This window comes from Melospiza georgiana, chromosome 4, assembly GCF_028018845.1.
Source record: "Melospiza georgiana isolate bMelGeo1 chromosome 4, bMelGeo1.pri, whole genome shotgun sequence".
NCBI classification, from domain to species: domain Eukaryota; kingdom Metazoa; phylum Chordata; class Aves; order Passeriformes; family Passerellidae; genus Melospiza; species Melospiza georgiana.
The window spans coordinates 19649864-19670374 of record NC_080433.1 but is presented as its reverse complement, the minus strand read 5'-3'; the positions used below and the strand labels follow the sequence as shown (position 1 = coordinate 19670374).

General features: G+C 49.8%; 1 protein-coding gene across 2 annotated transcripts in view; it reads right to left on the bottom strand.

The window, feature by feature from the left end:
- KDM7A (lysine demethylase 7A) overlaps nucleotides 1-4108 on the bottom strand; it is a 61599-nt gene extending 57491 nt beyond the window's left edge. For both annotated transcript variants that reach the window (XM_058022340.1, XM_058022341.1), the window contains exon 1: nucleotides 3954-4108. In XM_058022340.1, coding sequence (XP_057878323.1) covers nucleotides 3954-4069 — 116 coding nt within the window. In that variant the 5' untranslated portion in view covers nucleotides 4070-4108. The remainder of the gene's footprint in view (nucleotides 1-3953) is intronic.
- Nucleotides 4109-20511: the final 16403 nt, after the last annotated feature.

Genomic DNA, 20511 nt, shown 5'->3' with positions numbered 1-20511 from the left:
CTAATAGCAAATTACCACCAATGAACTGCTGTAGGAAAGGGCAAAGTTAATTCTTTCTAGATTATACAAAATACCAAATTAATCCTGAGAGCAAGAGCTACCAATTTAAAAACAATTCCATATAAATTTAATCAATTTGACTTTGCTTTGCAACAGAAGCATGTTCTTATGTACACTACATACAGATTAGTCTGTACTTCCCTGACTGCCCTCTAAACTGCTCAAATTAAATATTTATTTCTGTAAACATAAAATATATTCTCCTTGAGGAGAAGACACCAAAGTTGACATCATTATGAAATTTTCAGGTAAACTGCTAATTTTGAGCAACAACAAAAAAATTATGCTTTCCCTTTCTCTAACTTCCCCATTGCTCTAACTTTGAAGAGTAAAACATTTCCTTTGTTTAATTTTAAAAAAAACCACCTTTTTGTAATGTAAAAATACATTAGAAAAGTTGCAGGCATTTCAAAAGGCAGAGATCTCTAATTGAGATGCACACATTTGATAATTTCTTAACCTATTCATCATTGAGACATGTTAGAAGTTCACTGTAGGTTTGTTGAGAAACAAAACATCCCCAGAAAAGTGCAACACACAAGACTTCATAGGGACACCTGCATTTTTAATTCTCAGTTTACCTGACTTCTTGACACTCCTTTACAGCTAGTACAGTACCAGTGCAGCTTTACAAAGCCAGCCTGCTCAAAAGGCAATTATAATTATACAGTACTTTACTTCTGAAATATCACAGACAACCCTACACTGTGCAGACAAAAACTGAATTATATGCCTAAACTTCAGTTTGTTCTGACCTGAGATCTAGTCTACAGGAATAAGTCATATCTATGCAAGGCATATAAATCTAGTTCAGTACATGTATCATGGACAGAAAAAAGAACAAAAATTTCAACAGGATTTGTGCAAACTTCACAAATATATTTCAAGAACAGAGCTGACTGCAAGAGCAGTTTAAAAAAAGATATGTAACTTTGGCACAGAATATATCACAGCAAAAAAAACACAAACAAGATGACAGCATGTTGTTAACCTAATAACTGAGGCAAAGCATCAAAAAATGAAGGAAGGCAGAGACAGCACAAGAAGTATCATAGAATGATACATATCATTTGAAGATGAAACCAAGAAATTAAAGAGGTTTCAAGAGCTGCAGAACAGATCCAAGAAAAGTTGAACACACAGAGCAGCATAAAGGACTTCTTATGCTTCATTCTAGCTGGAGTACATTCTAGACAAGTCAGAAAGCGGGAATCAGCTTAATGTGACACTTTCATTTAAAGCAGATAAAATGATGGGGAAAACACAAAAATTGCCTAAAACATAAATGGCTTTGCACGTCTGAGAGCTTTGACAGTTTGTCACATCTGAAGCTCTGTAGTCTCTGCACTCTCACAAGCCATTCAGGAAGGCGACGAAGCCTCAAACAGCGCTCAGGCACCCGTGTTACGCTCTTTTGTTCACAAGGGGTAATTACACCAGACTGTGGCTGCATGTTAGGCCCACTCCGAGAGTAACTGAAACCCACAAAGCAGGTTCACAGCCTTGCCAGGCATAACAAACACATCTGCTTTAACACAAATATTCGCCAAAAGCAATAAAATTAGTACTTCATAATACTAATATATTGATAACAGCAAACCAAAGTACAAATCGTTTGAAGACCGAGAGTGCAAGAAGAACACACAGGAAAAAAAAATCACATAAAAATTTGAAGGGACTAAGTAACAATGTGCCAGAACAGACTTTGTACAGCCTCCACTGTACTGTTCAGGCACTCTCTTGACTATACACAGGAAGGCAGCAAAGAGTCCATAATCCAATAACATGCACTAGGTATCATGCTAGCACACCACAGCCTGGGTTTATGTTTCTTAAGATAGAACACACATCAGTCTCACTCCACAGGCCAGGGGAAAAAAAAAAAATTAAAAAGAAATAAAATCAAGAACACATGAAACTAAGAAGTTCACCAAAAACTTCAAGATTTGAGAGTGTGTGTTTTCTTTCACAAGCTATGTAACTGTCCTCATACACTCTTACAGCAAGGGGAAAGGCATTCCCAGAGCAGACCACAGCTGGCAGGGGGAAAGGAGTCTCCCAAAAACCTGCCCCTTGGTCATGAGACTGGGTGAGCATGCAACTAAATCCCAAAGCAGCATGGCTGCTGCCAGCTCTTGCTGGCCTGCTTGCTTACTTTCCACTCTTAGGGTTTCAGACTACCGAGGCAGTTCAGTGCTAACAGGCTTCTTCTACCCAGTACATGACAGAGCTCAATCACAGGAGCCTGTGGGGAGCTTTTTGCACATCAAGATCCAAGAAAGCTACCAAGTGGTCTGTCCCACCTTTAGATCAGAAAATGCTTTCCTCCCCGTAACAATTTCAGAAATCTAGTTCGCCCATACCCCAGCAATACTGACGCACAGGACTGGCATTTAAGTTAAGCCTGCATGGAACCTGAGCAATTGCCAGGACACTCTGAAAGAGCAACTACACAAATGCAGAAGAAGACTTGGAAGAGAAAGAACCTGTAACAAACACTTCAGGCAATGCCTGCACCTTCACTGCAGGCAGTGACCGAGTTCTGACAAACTTCTATTAAGCTGCTGTAAACCGAAGAGCTGCTCTGTGTCTCTCTCTAAACAACAGTACTGGTAAGAGTAGTAGCAGTCTAGTTAAAAATATTAATTGGAGGTTGTTTTTAAGGTACAACGATCCTGCTTTGCCAGTTTTTATGGTTTACAACGCCCTTTTCACACTTTCTACTTCACTGCAGCTCGAGCCGGGAGAAGCCCATGTACAAAGAACAAATCAAACAAGTAAACATCTGAAACGCTGCGAGCTTTCCTTTCCTCCTCAAACGTGGCAACAAAACACCCGCGTGTAACAATTACTGTTAAGTAACACCTCAGTACGCAACCTACTTTCGGTCGGCGTTTGTCTTTTGCCGTTTGAGGGAAAATAAGCGAAGGGAAAACAAACCAAAACAAGTACGACCCCGCGCACGGCCCCCGCCGGGGCGCTGCGAGCGCCGGGCCCGGGGGCAGGCTCGGGGGGCGGCGCTGCAGGCCCTGGCCGGCAGGGGGCGCGGCGCGGGCGGCCGCCGCTGTTGTTGTTGCCGCTCGGGGTATTTAAACGCCGGGCTGTCAATCACGGGCGCCGCGCGCTCCCCGGCGCTCCCCGCACGGCGGGGGCGGCACCGAGCGGCCCCGCAGCCCCGGCCCGGCCGAGCCGCCGCCGCCACCGCCGCGGGCCCCCAACTTGCTCCTTTGTTTAACTGCCCGTGAATCCCCTCCGCCGCCGCCGCTTCCTCCCGCTCGCAGCCGCTGCCGACGGGCCTTTTATTATTCACACGCTCGGCTCGCAAAACACACGCGCGGCGGCGGCGGCCGCTCGGGACTGGGCTGGAAACGTCAAAGCGGCGAGAGGCGCGGGGCGACCCTCTTTCTCCGCTTCCGCCGCTCCCCGAACAAAACGCACGGGCAGCCCGGAGCTCGCACCCGGCCGGGGACAGCCCCGGAGTCCGCACTTCTCCGCCGGGAGACCGCCCTGTCCCGGGAGAGACCCCCGGGGGGCGCAGGGGGACACGCGACGCCTCTGCAGAGTCGGCACAACTTCGGGGTGGCCCCGGCCCCGCCAGCCCCGCATCTGTTGCTCTTTCGTAACCAGCCCCCCCCGCCTGGCCCGGCCCGTCCGCCCCCTCACAGCCGCGGACCCATGTGCCCGGGGACGGCCGCCGGCGCCGGCACTGTCCCCGCGGCGAGGGGGGGCAGCCGGACCGGGCGAGCGCCCGCCGCTCCCCCCGTGCTGCCGCCGCGCAGCCATTGTCCCCCCCGGCGGGAGGGGGGAAGGCGATTGCCACCGCCTGTGCCCGGTGCCGCCCGCCGGCTGCCCCGCCGCGCCGCCCGGCCCCGGCGCGGCTCCCGGCGCCTTACCTGCCGTGGAACCAGTCCTTGCAGATGTCGCACTCGATCATGAAGCGGCTCACGTCGTAGGGTTCGCGGCACACGCAGTACACGGGGGTCGCGGCGGCGGCCGTCGCTCCGGCCATCTTTAAAGAACTCCCTGACTGAGCCGCCCGCCCGGCTCCGCTCCGCTCCTCCCCGTCCCGTCCCGTTCCCCCCCGCCCCGCTCGCTCCGCCGCGGCCGCGGCGGCGCCGCCAATAACAACAGCGCGCGTGCCGGCCCCGCACGCCGCGCGCGCCCCCCGCCGCCGGCTGGCACGCGCACGGGGCGGGCGGCACGGGAGCGAGCGGACAACAGCGCGCGGGGGCGCGCGCACGTGCGTCACCCGGCCCCCGTGGAGGCGGGAGGAGGAGGAGGACGGGGACGGCGATGGGAGGGGGGTGGGGGGGGAAGCACCGCCCCGGCCGCCCCGCCCGGCGACCGTCCCCGCCGCGCCTGCGCCCCGCCGAACGGCTCGCGCCCCGCCCCGCGCCGCCCGAAGCGGCGGGGACTGAGCGTGCGCGGACAGGCCGGGAGCGGAGAGGGCGATTTATCCCCGTGGAGCGCGCGGGGCGGGGCGGGGCGCGCACGTGCCGCCCCTCCCGGGAGGCGGGCCGCGGGGAGGCACGCGCTGGTGTCACGCGGGGAGGGGCGGGGCGGGGCGGGGGTGCCGCGAGGACACGGCAGGAGGCGGGCGCGGGACGCGGCGCGCGCCGCCCCCCCGTCCCCGTCCCCGTCCCCCCGTTATGTAACGAGAGCGGCGGCGGCGGCCGGGGCGGACTGCGCTGCCCGGCCCGGTGCTGCCCTGCCCTGCCCGGTGCTGCCCCGGCCCGTCCCGACACCCCCCGAGGAGCCGGTGCTTCCACGCTGCCCAGCCGGGGGTGGCAATGGTTTATTTCTTGTCAAGCTCTCGCTGCCTACGTGCGCATCATGCGCTGTTCCGCTCCATGCCGTCACCCTTTCTTTCAGGACACAAAAGTAACACTGATGCTTTCATTATGTGTCATCGCGAACAAAAAAGTTGATTTAAAAACAGAGTTGTTTTTTTCCCGGCAGCCTTTCAAGGACCTATGGAGATTATATTGTATGAGGGAATGGAGAGCCATGTCCTCCACACTGAATGTACCGATTTAAAAGCGAAACAATAAATATGTCCAAGTGCATGTTACAGTGATCATAACTGTAATAGACACTCCCTACAGCATTATAATTTTACAACCCATGGCCTTAACCACTAGTAGCCACAAAAAAGCAAACGCTGTAGGTTTGTTTGCCAGAGGGAAGCTCAGAAGTAAATGTTTCCTTTCCAGACTGTTATTGTGAAGCTTGCTAATGTTAACATTTATATAAGACAAGCAACACGAGATGATGATTTGGCAGCAAAATGGACAGCAAAGAAATGTAAAACAAATAAATCCAGCACGCAGGCTCTGTGACTGAATGGAGAATGACACAGAGAAATAAAGGAAGTGTAGAGGATATGTTCAAGAAATACCAGATTGTCGAACGAAACCCTGACCTATTTAGAAAGTGCACAAGGTTCTGACCTGCAGGATGTTGTTTGTGGATGTTTCAATACTCTTTAGTTTTCCAACACACCTTGGTATTTCAGCAACTCAAAATGGGGCCGTAGACACTCAGTCTTCTAAAAACCTGATGTAAATTTATTAGGGACAAGAAACACCAGTAAGGCAACAAATGACAATTTCAGAGTTTCAGGAAATAATACATACCAAGAGGCTCTGTCATTAAAAATACTGTTTCCCTTTATTAATCTGATTCAAAGACATGCAGGAAGTTGCTTTCTAATAGTAGGGCCTGCAAACTCTTGCAGAATCAATTACAGATAAGGTAACGACTACCAAGAGAAGTGTTCCAGTTAGAGTGGTTACTCTGTGTTTGTGCAACAAAGTGTTGGCACATGTAGCCACCCTGGAGCCTGAAAATGGGCGACTCCTTGCTCCTTAGCTGGGTGTTTCTTATGTTGTCACGGGGTCAGTCTTATCTGGAAGCTGCAGTTACCAGCTGGAGTCATGTCTTTATCCAACCCGGCCATAAAAATGCAGACGTGTTGTGTATGGGGAAGTGTCAGCAAAGGACAAACCCTCTGAGTCCCCCTTGGTACTTGCAGTGGGAATGGGGTGGGTGTTCCCGGGAGAGATGGGCTGGGGCTGCACTGCATGGGAGGGGACCTGGCCGGGCTCAGGGCTGGGTGAGGAAGTTTTCACTTGACACAGAAGAAAGCAACCCATCAGTGAGAGTGCAGAGAATGAGGAAATGGGCTGGACTCAGCACCCTGTGGGACCTGCCCTTTACTGGCCTTGATTATGGGAAAAAAAAAAAAGTTAGTTTGTTTGTTTTTTTGTTGAAAAAGAGTACTTGTGATTTAAGCATGCAAAGTAACACTCGCTGTTTAATAAGCGCTTTGCCTACTGCCACAAGCAATGTCGTTTTGTCACTGTGATTTATTTCAGAACAAGGTGTGTTAGTGATTCAGTCTGCTGCACCTCAATCAGGTGGGGAATGCCAACTTCATCTGTTGCAAAAAAAGTGGCATAAACCTGCTCCATCTCCCTCTGTCTGACCTGCTGTCAGCTTTTCTCTTTCCAAGCTGTCTTTCACCAACAGTAGACTATGCTTGAATGTAACATAGCAAAAGTTCAGGAAAGCTGAGCACCACACACCATAACAATTACAAACCCCCTTTTAATAAGTATTCTTGCCAGAAACTTGGAGAGCCTTTCTATGACAATCTTACTAAATACAGTTCAGAAACAAAAATACCTACCTTCAATACCTACCTTCAATGTAAAAAACTAAATGAAGCAAGTTTAAAGGCCAATCCCAAAAAAACTTCAGAAGCAAGCTCAATATTCACAACTGCACAATGATGCCTGAGGACACCTGAGGACACCTGAGGACATAGCAGTCTCCATTCTTGTCTCCCAACCAGCAAGACACATCAATGTGAAATACAGTGTGCAGACCACCTTCTAGTAGGCAGCATAGGGTTCATATGATGGGCCTCTGGCTCTGACTGCCGAATCAGGCAAGGCAGCAATGACAGAGAGCTGGGGAGAGCTGAACAACCAGCTCTAGAGCAGCTGGTAGCTCTAGAAATCCAAAGGCTGGAGGAAAAAGGCTGGAGACAGTGATGAAGAAACAGTGGAAGGGCAGTGAGAATTAAGAAGGTGGGAACAATGAAGCTTGTTTTAGGAAAGCAGAGCGATCAGTGCCACAGACCATGACTGCCTGCTTGCTCACTGATGTACAGATACTGTCACTCTGCCCCATGCCCTGTCTTGTACCCAGCCCACCATCCCCTCAGCAGCTGAGCAAGCCAGTTAGTTCTTCAAGCCATGCCCAAACGTAATCTTTCCACCCTAAAATCCACCAAGACATGCTCTGCCCCATCAAACCCAATCTGAAAAACACAATTTACAGCTTGTACACCTAGCAAGTCCCAGTGACTGCCCCCATCTCTGTGCCTGGAATCCAGCAACAACATTAGAAACAGTCATGGATGGGGCTGGGGCTGGCAGGGTGAGTGGCTCTGGCACTCAGAGTACAGGACTGTAAGTGAGGAGCATTGGATCTTCATCAGACACTGAAGTCAGGGTTAGAGACTGGGGCACCAGGGACTAAGCACCACCTCTGCTTGCTCTTCAGGACAAGCCTGAGTGCTGGTGCTCAGTAAGGCACAATGCTTCTGCTTGTGATTAAAGGAATGCTGGCTGATAGTTTATCCTTAAGGCTGGAATCAGGCTGTAGGCTAAAAAGGGTTTAAGTGTAGGATTCTTCCTGAATTATGTGAGGATTGTGCAGAAATTATAAGGCCTGCTACCTGTTTCTTATCATTATGAGATAAGCCTGCAAAGGCACTCGAGTCAACCACGTCAAATGGCTTCCAATGAGATCTGTAGGGATGATGGATCTACTCAGGCCTAAGTTTGGGGTGAAATATTGCCATGGCTGGACAGTGGAAGGTAGAGAATAGGAAGAAAATCTTAGGACTGAGGAAGAAGAATGATAGGAAGATGATACAGTTGTCTAGTACTGTAGTGCAAGCTTGTGAATAAATGGGTCAGGTTCAGCTCACTGTTGTAGGGGCCAGTATGGAGTCAGGATTGTAGTGGGGTTTGGGTGCCAAGTACAGGTCACATTAGGCCATTGCTAGGGACTGAGTGTGGCGATTCTATGGTTGAAATTGACAACCAAATAAGCAGAGTGTATGGAATTCATTTCACTCTGCACGCTCTACAGAATGAATCTACAGGCACGTCATCTTCACAGACAACCTTTGCTGTGCAACATCCTTCATCCACTAGTGTGTTATCCTCTAGCCATTCACAGACCCTCAGCAAGGTCCACAGGGCTGAGGGCTGCTATCAGCACAGAAAAGTGGTTTATTGGTAGCCCTGGAATGCTGACTGCAGGTGAGGGTCTTAGCCAGAAACCTCTTCCTATCAAAGACATAATCACCAGCACATTGCACATTAGTAGAGAAGAGGGTATGGGAGAAGAGGGCACTGATTGTTGCACAATAAAAGCATCCACAGCCCATGCCTGGCTTTGTGTATCTCCCAGAGCACATGGCATACACTGTACATGACATAAAGGGAGGATAAAGTAGAAGAGCAGGGCAGGGAGGTTGCCAGAAGGGAGAAAGGGGAATTTTCTGGTACTTCTGGCTGAACCACATACAGGTACCCACAAATATGCCTACTTATCTCTTGGCAGGAGGGGAGAACTCACAACCATCAGCCACAGGACGGTGACTGTCACCCAGCAGGACATGGATGGCCAAATAAACACCAGAGATGATATCCAGCAGAAAAAGAGATGGCCCAGCAGCAAGTCAGGCTAGGGAGAATCAGAAAGAAAAATCAGACATTGATAGTCATGAAAAAAATCAGATAAACTGTTGGGAAAACATGGGGGTAGAGGGACTTTCCCCATGTTTGGTCATTTCTTCAGTGTATTTATGTACATTTTGGCAAAACACTCATTTTTAAAATCACTTATTTTCACATCAATAGGCTTAAGGCTGCTGAAAAACAAAGCTCTGGGCTGAAAAACTGTTCCAGTTCTCCGTAGGAAACTGTCTGAAATATACCCAGAATTGGCAGTGTGATCTTTGCATCGGCAGAGAAAATACTGAGTCATGTTGTCAGCCCACACACATTTAACAAAAATAAAAGCAGACCAACGATTCAAAATTCTCCCACTCATCATTTAAAGAAAACAGAAGTCATTCAGTCATGCCTCATGCTTCAGAGACCTTTAGAAAACACCCAGTGCAGGGAACATTCGCCCACGCCGTGCCCACGCAGCGTTTCAAACCCACGATGTCATTTGCAACTTGTTCACTCCCAGGTCTGGGCACTGTTTGCTTCAGCATCCTCACAGGAAGTCGCCAAGACTTAAAAGGTTTCTGCTGAAAATGTGACACCATAGCTGGAGCCTCAGCCCTCCTGAGCTGTGAGCAATGCTGAAATGATGTAACACAGCATGCCTGGCTTGAGTCCCTGGAGGAAGCAGGAAAGTGCCATGCACTTCACGACAACACAAACTTAAGCTGCAGTTTGAATAAGAGGCTACTGTGCTCTTCCTTCGGGGGTTAATCTTGTACTGAACCATTGGCTCTGCTGTGCTGAGCTCCCCAGTCATTCATTCAAAAGAGAGGTTCTTGCACAAACATCAAGACTGGGGGAATTACCTAGGAAGTCCTCCTCCTTTCAACTCTTCCCACAAAGTCCTCTGGCAAGGAAAAGCTGGTTTCTGCATTTCACCCAGCTGCTGGCAGCATCTCTTCCTCCTTCAGTTCTAAAAGCTGCTTGAAGTATTAGCAGCTGAACCTGGGTGAGTGGCAGCCAGCCCGGCTCATGACGGAGGGGGAGACGTCACCACACAGAGCACGCACAGATGGAGTTACACAATCTCTGTGGTGTTGAAAGCCGCAGAGCTGGAAACTTGTCAGCAGCCCAAAGGCCAGAGCTAATTTGTATTTCCTATTGCACAGCATGATTTTAATCAGAGCGAAAAGCGCCCGGTTGTGTTTTATGTACCAAGTGTTATAAGCAGAGACAAGTTAACAGAGCAACTAGGGGCAGGACATGCTCTGAAGACAGCATAGAGGAGCATTAGATGGGAAATATAACAAATTTATCAACATTTCCTTTATTCTTCAGGATGGCCATGGGCTATGAAGCAAGAGAATAGGAGGCAACTTGCATCAAAATTCTGTGGTTGCCCAATTCTCTTTACAAGAAGAAAAAAAAAGTAAAAAAGACACCTGCAAAAACCTTAAAGACAAGCTTATTTTAAAAACCTTTTTCCAAAAGTTTTAGATATGTCACCAAGTAAAATATGGCATTCAGGAAACCCATCTTACTTGCAACCAGCATTTGACAGCAGTCAAATCAAGGTGATCTCTAACAGAAGCTGCTTTGGCTTCAGCTGCAGATAAGGGTGTGCGAGTTCCTTGTTACAATTGAATTTCTGCCTCGTTGAGAGCAGACAGCACAAAGGACTGGCATAGCCCCCAAGCACCACTGTTCCCAGAACAGGCTCACCTCCAGCACCCCTTTTCCATGCTGTGATGGCTGCAGAGCAGGAGTCGGGAGCCATTTGGTCACCTTGCCCCAGCTGGGCTCACAGCCATGCTCCCTCCCCAGCACACAGCACTGGGACACACCTTTGTGTGCTGCCAGCGTGTGCCAGAGAGGGAATGGGGCACCAGGTTAATAGGACAGTAAATATCCCTTGACGTTTCTGGATTGGTTTGCTTTGTACTCGCAACAGATTTACTGGAAACTCAGAGGTGGGGTTTGCTGCCCAGGGAGGGCTATCATTGGAGAAAATCCTTCATTTCAGCCTTTCTCTCTTTATCCACTGGGAATAAATGCTCCTTTCCCCCTCAGTTCAGCTTTATTCCTTGACAGCTGAGAAAAAGAAAGAAAGGGGGACAAAAAAAATCAGACCTTGGACCTTTATTTTGCTCTAGAGAGCCAATGTCTGTTTCAGAGTGGGATAAGCTGCATGTCAGGGATATAAAAGGAAGGCTGTCAGACTAGCATATCTGTAGCTTCCTATATTCAGTCCCTGGACATTTTCCCCACTAGCAAGCCATTGCAGCCCCTAAAATCAGCATCCTCTCAACTCTCATTCTCCTCCACATGCTCCTTTAACCCCTCCCCCATAGACATTTGTCCCCCAACTCAAACAGCTCCCCAAGGAGGTCAGGCACCACCTATGTTCAGGGAAGGGGAAAAGAGGAGAGCGAGTCAGCTGAATATGCAAACAATCCTATTTGCACCCCAGCATGTACAATCCCGTTCTTTGTCAGCATGATGGAGTGCACTCTGTCCAGTTTGTTTTCTTCTCTGGGATTATCATCCACACCCTTCCCGCATGAGCATTATCAAATGCTGTACCTGTATCAGCCTTTTCAAGACAGGCTGACTGCTGCCTGCTTAATACCTGTCCACCAGCTGCCTATTTGATTTGTTTGAAAATTATAGCCAGTCATGAAATGTAACGTGACATCTACAACAGCCATAAAAAAAAAAATAAAAAAAAAAAAGGAAAAAATACCGAGGGTATTTTGCTGGTGTCACTAAGGCACTGGGTGGAAGTGGTTTTAGATGCACAAGCCCTCCTTGGACGCGGCCCTGCCCGGACACCCCACCTTGCACTCAGAGGTGTTTGGGGAGCGGCCTGCTGCCCACCTGCCTTCTCCCCTGCTCAGCAGGGACACACCTGGGGTACCAGACAGTCCCGCCGCTCCCCGGCCTGGACATACGGACACGCCGGGCGGGAAGGACGGCGGGGCGAAGGTGCGAAGCGCTTTTGGGGCTGTGGCAGGCGCCGGAGCAGCACGGCAGGGCCGCGGGCCTGGCAGACAATAGCTGTCTCCCTGCTCGCTCTCCCTGCCGGCCGCATCCGACGGAGGAGCCTCATGAATCAAGGCGAGCATCCAGCGACAGGCTGCAGAAATGCATTAATATGCGGCCGCCGCCGCACGCCGCCAGCCCCCTGCGCGGCGCGGCGCTCACCTGCCCGTCTCACCCCTGGCAGGCAGCGAGCGAACAAAGGGGCGGCCGGCAGCGCCTGCCCCCGCCGCCGAGGGAGGCCGCGGCTGCACACAAAGCCCGCTCGCCCGCCGCCATGGGTGTGAGGAGCGCTCCCGCTCGCCCCATTGTCTGCGCTCCTTTGTGCTCCTCCGGCCCCCCGGTCCCCAACCGCACGGGCAGGAATAGTGGGAGCAGGACAGACACGGCTTTGTTGGAGGGAGCCCTGGGATGCGGAAAGCTCCCTGGCCTGGCCCTGCCGTGCGTGCCCGGCTGGCTCACGGGCCCACGCTGGGCTCACGGGCCCACGCTGGGCTCACGGGCCCACGCTGCTCCTGCCGCACGGGGCAGGTAAGGAGCAGGGCAGACAGACAGACGGACGGGGCACGGGTGTTTCTCCACGCACACAGGGCACTCGGCAGCCCCTTCTTGAGCATCTTCTCCCTCCAGAGAGTGCCTTTGGGAGGTGGGGAATGGTCACCAGGTCCTGCAGAAGTGACCGTGAGGGCTGCCCTAACCCCCCACCACTGATGAAGGGCTGGTACTGCTGGCTAGAGGGAGCAGTGAGGGAGTAGTGAGGGAGCAGATCTGGGAGCACGGACCACCCATCACGCCACCTGTCTCCCTCCCAGCCTTAGGAACAGCAGAGACACCTCTGCCAAGCCTCCATTGCTTTGTCAAGCAGTAGCTGTGGCACCCCCTGTGCGAGCCATGTCTGTGGCTGCAGCGTTGCAGCCCCCCAGGTCCTGCAGGGCTGGTGGCAGGATCCAGATTGCCTGGTCTCAGGGCAGAGCTGTAATTGCCAAGCGCTCCCGAGGGGTCAGTCCCCAGCTGCAGCACACTGCCAACTCTCCTCCCACTGCACGCTGGCATTGGAATGGCCAGGGCAGAGAGAAGGGGAAAGCCAGGGATGCTCTCCAGCACAGGGAGCAGGGTGTCCTCGCGGTGCCCATGCCACTGCCCAAAGGACAAAGCGCTCCTGGTGCCATGGCAGCTGTAGCACATGGATCAGTTCCAGCAAGAGAGCCCCAAAGAGGTCTGGCTCACCGGGGCTCAGCACTCTGCCTTGTGCAGTCCCTGCCCTGGCCACCCTCAGCTGTCTCACTCCTCTCCACTGGCACTGCTCACACAACCAATCCTAGCAATGCACAGAAATACCTGCAAGGATCTGGAAGTCATTCAAACAATATGGCCAATGGAGCAAAGACAAAGAAAGAGAGGAAAGGCCCAAACATGAGGGACAGCACCTAGGACTACAAAGGAGCCCCAGCACACTCCTGCTCCACAGTTGTGGCAGCAGTGCTGAGTGCTCTGGCACACAGAACAGGGTCCAGGTACAAGAACCAAGACATTTGCTGCAGGGATGCTGCTAGTGGAGCCTGAGGGTGTCCACAAGGAACAGGAATGGTGAGGAGGCAGCATGCAACTAAAAAGTCTCATTTCTCAGGCTTGTTCTGGGGAAACAGTTTCTGACATTTTCTGGTTCTAAGGAGTGTCATTAAAGAGGAAGACTCTACCCAAAGTGCAGTTTCTCTTCCTATATTTTCATTATATTTGGTATATTTTAAATAAATTATAAATAAATTCTTGAGAAAAACTTCTATGACCACCAACAGGGAGGCGTCCAGACAAGCTTTGTTCAGGAACACATTTTTCCTAAAGAAAACTCTAAAATTCTTACTTCAAAATAAAGGTAGAAACCTTGAATCTAAACAGCATCACTTTCTGCTTCACAGTGAAGCCTCAGGAGATCTTGTAAAGTACATTTGTGCTTTATAAGCAAGATTCATACTAGGTTTGATGGACAAGAGATTCTCAGCAACATCTAAGCTGCAGAAGGAAGACAGTTGTTCCTAAAGCCACCAAATAAGACTCTGAGAGCAGATAAAGCAAAAAGCCAGATAGAAGCAAAGGGCCTTCATCTTCAAAAAGTCAGAGAAAGGGAAAAGGGGAAATAGCTGGGAAAGAAAGGGGAAAGAGCTGCTGGGCAGCAGGTTGGTGGCAGAGCTCCTGGCCTCTCTGTGATCCCTCCCTGTTTCCCCAGGCAAAAAGGGACACACCAAGCTGCAGAGTGGCATTTCAGCAGCTGGAGAGCTGGCTGCTGCATCAGCCCAGAGCTGAGCTAATACAAGAGCCCTTGTGAAATCCAAGCTTGGAGGGGCTGCCTGAGTTAATGAAGCTGATGGGATTGAGATGAGGTGTAACAAGGTGCCTCTTACTGAAAAGCAGAGAACTTCCCCCGGGCTACCTTTGGCTCCTGCAGAGCATTCAGGTCAGTTTGTAACTTATTAACACCAGCACTCACAGGATCAAAGTTCAGCATGTGTTCAGTTGCTCTTCTGGAACAGCAGGCTTGAAACGCATATCGTGCAGGTTTCCTAGGAATAAAAGAGACATGCAGAGAAAGCATCCACTGCCCATCTGCTCAGAGGCAGCCACTGCACACCACCTGGGGTCATGAGACAGGCTTCCTTCACCACCTCGTGCCTGAGGAGCCAGCCCTGCTCAACTACTGCACCCCTCTCCTTCCTCCTCTTGCGACAAAACAGTTTTGCACCCAAGTGACGCCCAAAAGGGTCCCCAGGTTTAGGAGGAAATTCTCTGTCAAGAAGGCAGATTACACTGTTTAAGTGTCTCTATCCCTTGCAGCTGGAATTGTACCTTAATCTAATCACACCTCCAGTGCTCCAACTTAAAGCGTTCAATAGATGATGTCACTTGAAAAATTAACCAAGTGGACAAGCAGAGATGGGTCGTGGAGTCAGTGTGGCAGCGCAGAGTCCCATGAGAGCAACGGGGTTGTATCCCCCAGCACTGGGAATTGTGCAGGGGGACTGCTGGGGTTCCCACAACCAGCCTCCTGTCAGGCCATTAAGGCCACACTAGGCAGCTTACCTCCAAAAAATGCAGTTCCCAGGGCTGGTTTTCTATCTGCTGCTCCTGAGAGGCCTTTCCTTTGGAGGGAAAAGTGACCCTGGCAGATGTGGAGCATGGTCACCCCGCTGGATGCAGTGAGGGTGCACACAGAGCACCTGCAAAGGATCAAACCTGGGAGAGAAACATTGATGGATAAAGCTGAGTGCAGTCTTTCAAAGGTGTCACTGGGCAGGATGGCCCCAAAACCAAAATCAAATCAAGAGTTTCTGAGCAGGTGGCATGCTTTGAATCCTGCCTGGCCTGGGATAACCACTACTTACCCTGGTGTATGTCTGTTGCAGTGATCAAGTTACCCAGCCAGAAGAGGTTACACAGCAATTACAGGTCCCTCCCCACCAGCAGAGCAACCAAAGATCCCATACTACCCTCGTCTTCCCTGCAGGCTCACAAGTTACAGAGCCAAACAGGTTCCATTTGCTGTGCAGCTGCTGCCCAAACCAGTGTGGGTGACAGCATGGGGCCTGATTGCCAACAGACAAGGCTGCACGGAATTGCAGGGTGATGCACAGGTGTGCTTGCTTGCTTATCCCAACCTGCAGATGTCCAGAGAGCATATAGTTCTGTTGTTTACACGGGGTTTATGTCCATACCTTATAATGAACAGTATAATTGGATTATTCTTTGTAAATATCTGTGCCCTGTGAAGGTCAGAGTTAAAAACACCCAAGTAAAGTTCCCGGAAGCATTCTTAATTTTTAAGCATTTTGTTGGAACAATTGGTGATTTATCAACCACTTCTGGGATCAGTTGAGAACACACTGATACTGCTTGCTGTGACCCAGAAAGAGCCACTATTTCAGCCCTATTAGAAGTGAGATGTTCATTGCTGTATGCAGGCTACCAGTGCCTAGTGCCAAACCTGCACACACACATCACCTGTCATCTCTAATCAAAGGCAGGATCTGGTGGGAAGGAGGTTCAGAGGTGATTCCTTTCTGTGTGCTATTACAAGGCATCACTAAACACTCCCCACACTTACAAATGGACATATGGTAGGAGAAATCATCCCTCCTCCCTCATGTTTGCAGAAGCAAATACAACTGGAGAAAGGAACAAAGTTCCACTTCTGCAGCCACTTACCAGAAGAAATGGTGTATTTTGGCCATCAGGATCATCTGTTTTCCCTGCAAAGATGTATTAACAAGGTCCTTGTTTCTCAGTGACTAAGGAGGAGGGAAGAGGAACCTTGACCACAAAGAGGAACTCAGTCTCTGGGAAAAAGGCAAAGAGGATGCTGTTAAACATTTCAGGAAACACTAGGGAAAGGATGGGGGCAGACAGAAGTTTTGATTTCCCCAAGAAAATAAACTGCCTATTCTAACTAGAGGAGAAATGGCTTGTGAGCCCTCTCTCCTGGAGAAGTTTCTCCAACAGTACTCAATACTGTAAAGGGCTGCAGAGGAGGGAACACTCTTGACTGGATTAAGTTACAAGGTAAAAGTGACTCCCCAGGGAGAGTTAAACTGGACTCATGTCTTTGATGAAGAGTGTTTGAAACCATCCTGCTTGTACGAGGAGCACAGGAGCTCCTGCCACTGCAGCACAGGCATTGCTTAGCCCAGGACCACCCCAGAACTGCCTGAGCAGCGTCTTTGTGGGGGAAGTTAAATACTTCAGATTCCCTTTTCACCCAGGCTACTTATGCTTTGGATCTGTTTTTGTTAAAGCCTTCTTATTTTAATTAAGAAAGTACTTGTTGAAAAGCAGTACCCTGCCCCTTTGGTTACCATTAACATGTGTCTGCTGAGACCGCCAGCAAGCCTTTGAGATGCAGCAAGGCTGAACTCAGTAGTTCTCAAGGAGTTATAAAAACCTTTTAAATGTAGCTTGGGAGAATGATCATACTCTCAGCAAACTGAGGATAAAAAACAACCCTGAGAAATTCAGTTTTTGGGTCAACAGCAGCCTCATGGTGCACAGGAACAGGAGTGCAAAGCTCTGCCCTAGGCAGGAGTAACAACAGGCATCCACATGGGCTGGGAACAGACTGGCCAAGTAATTGTCCAGTGAAAAAGGAGCTGGGAGTCACAGGCTTGCCAAGCAGTGTGTGAGTTAGCAGTGTGTCTCACTGCAAACCCAAACTGCACAGCAGGCAGAGTCAGGAACAGTGTGGCCAGCAGGCCTTGGGGAGAGCATAATTCAGCACTGCTAGGGCTGCATCTGGAACAGAGCTGGAATAGCATGCTTCATGGGTGTTATGAATCCCAGAAAAGTGTTCATAGAACTCCTAGAATATATGTTCATTTTTATTATTAGAGGGGGGAAAAAACACACACAAAAACCCCTCAAAAAACAAAGGAAAACCTCAAAAGTTACTATTTCCCCCCAGTTCCCATGTCTTGACTCCCAGTTCCCATGTCTTTATAAGTGGGCCTATACCACCAAGTTTAGGATGTGTATCTGAGGAAGAAAAGTTTCCTTTCAAAGGAGAGTTTCTTGTAGGAAGAAGAATTGAGAAAGGCTACTAAGCTCTGTGTTTGTCCAGGTCACAAGACAGTGCTGCCAGCAGCCCTCCTGCCAGCAGAACATAAGGAAAGGACAGAAGGAAAAAAAGAAAAATAAAAACCACAGTTGACAACCCCTCCCTGCCCTCCTGCAACCCTACCAGCATCATAGCAAGATTCTTTTGAGACAGCAGTGTACTAATAGGTGGTTTTCACAGGGTAAGGTGGAGAAGATCAGATAGGAGAAAATATGTCTGCACTGGAATAGCTGTGCACTCTGTGATCTCCTTTGAAGACATGCATTGCTTTTAACCACCATGTGCCTGTCCCCAGTGCAAGCCCAGTAGGTAAACAGACACAGACAGTGTTTGTAGCAGGAAGCCAAACCAGAAAGGAATTTTATCCACCCAGAACAGGCCCCTGCCTGGGGCAGCTGGGAGACCTCTCCAGCAGTCAAACACTGACACCAGTGAAGGTCTCACCTGCTCACATACCTACTGCTTCTCTGCTCTTACTGGCAGAGGGCTGGTTTTCACCTCTGGAAACCAAGACACCCATCTGCATTGACCAAAATCAGTGTTCAACAACAATTATTAAAGGCAACTGCTGCCCAAGCAGCACTGAGAAGAATTTGGCTGGCCATGCTGACAATACTACAGATAATGCAGATGAGCCCCTTACTCAGGGGCTCATGGGGAACAGCCCTCAACTCCCCACTTGGGCACTTGCACACAGCCTACAAATCTCAGCTGTTGGACTACTGCTCATGGATTATTATTCTCCCCTCCCTTCTTGCCTCTCATCCCTCCATGAGCCCACTGTCCTTCCAACACAGGACAGATTTTCTTCTCTTCTCCACAAGACCTCCCAGGCACCGGAGGTGATGGACAGCAAGACAGCAGAGCCTAATCCCCACATGTTATGTGGTTTTTTTCATCCCATTGCCTTCCTTTTACAGCCCAAGTGTGAGAGACTCAGGCCAGACCTCAGCCTCCATCTGCAGCCTGGGATTATGATCTGAAGCATAATATTTCTTTATGAGCAAATTATCACCAAGACTTCAATGTGCTGTTGGCCTTTTAAAAAACTAAGTGTTTAGTATTTTTATTTCTTTCTGCTCTGCAGTTTATGGCTCCCATAAATCAGATGACAGGCTGTGGAACAGAGGGCTGATCTGATCTGTGGGAACAGGGAAAAAGGCGGGAGAAGGGAGCACTGACAGAGCTGTTAACCAGGGGGGACCTCTGCACCCTGCTGTAAGCATCCCCATGGGGAAGGCAGGATGCTGCCCACCTGAGGCAATGCTCACAACCATGCCAGCTCCTTCTTCTCTGACACAGAGTTTAAAATCCTCATTTCTTCTATGCCACACCACCTCCTTGCAAAAATTGAAACCCCAGTTCTCTCGCTCACAGGATCCACTAGGATTCACAAGGGTGTCAGGACATACACAAGCACAGTGCTGACCCACTGCACTGGTACACCAACCCACACATCTGAAACAATCAAATCTGACCCAGTGTATTGCTGATCTAGAAGCCTTACCTTGTAGCAAATTAAGGATGCTGCCATGGTTAAAAGTCCATTGGAGACTTCCAGAGATGGGAAGTTGGTGCTGAAGTCCCAGGTCTCACAAGTAAAAAACCAAATCCCTAAAGACATTTATTCACTCAGAGATGCACCAAAGGTTGTGCTAGGAAGCATTCCAGCAAGCAGCATTCAGGGAATCCTCCTCCCCACATCTCTGTGCTTCCAAATACTGTTAAAATCTGAACTATAGTCAGCCTATACCCGCTCAAGGAAATGACACACATTCCCACAGCCCTTCCCTTCTCCTGCTCCAGTGACTTGGATTCTACTTCAGGACTGACACTTTCCTATATGCACAATGTGCATACCTAACACTGCTGATCAGGCCATCACCTTCACAAGGACCTCACAAGACAAATAATATATAATATTGCCAGGACTTTGTTGGAGTGGGGCTTGCAGGGCTCTTCAGTGAGCCTGGGTTTATTGCTAGCTGTACTGCTGTGCTCATTGATAAGAACTGGTCTTTCTTCCTCCGTGCTCAACGCTGCTTTGCTAGGGCAGACTTTGGTACTTTATCCTCTTGGCAGTGCTAGGTTTATGGTTGCACTTGATGATCTAAAAGGTCTTTTCCAACCCAAACAATTCTGTGATACTAAGAGGAAGGGAACACAGGTAGCTTAATGCTCTTTCAAGTGAAGGTCTGTGGCAGGTAAGAGGACTTCTGCAAAGATGAGCCCTTCCACTGGCTCATGTAAGAACAGAAGGTGATGGTGATGTAACTTCGTGTGGCAATACTCTCTTAAACACTCCCAAAATGCCAGTCCTTCCTTGGGTGTTTCCAAAGCAGTAGAAACCTTCCTCAGGAATTTGAAGTCCCATGGATGTTTTGCCTACTGAAGCAAAAAATGGTGCTCTTCATTGCCCTGCCTGCAATCCAGTCTCTCCCACTGTTGTGCCCTTGACCAGTAAGATTTTACCTGCTATAAAATGCTGGATAAGAGGCAGGGATTTCTGCCATCCTCAGCAGGGAGCCACCCTCTTGATGAGTGCTGGCAGCTCTGGGCTGTGCATCCATCCATCCATCCATCCATCCATCCATCCATCCATCCATCCATCCATCCATCCATCCATCCATCCATCCATCCCACTGTCTGGGTGCCCACAGTTGTCCATACAGCACTCAGTGTGACAACTGGAGCCAGGCTGTGACAGATAGAACTCCCAGGTGGAGAGCACAGGCGAGTCAGGGCCCTGCCAGTGGCTCATCCCCATAGCTGGGGCTGTCACTGGGAGTAACAGCATTAGCAGAGAAAAGAGAAAGCTTCCAGGCTAGGAAGAAATAGACAAAGTAAATAAGGAGTTCAGGCCGTGTTTTTAAGCAAGTTTTATAAGTCTCAATAATAATGAGACTTGAGTATTTTTTTAAAAAGGGGCAAAAGGAGTAGCAAGAGACTGCTCTCTCCCAGAAAACCATGTTGCTGCACAGAGCAATTCCCAAACACAGACACCAGTCTGGCCTTCCCAAAACCCGGCTGTAAAGCTAACTGCTGTGCTATTAAAGT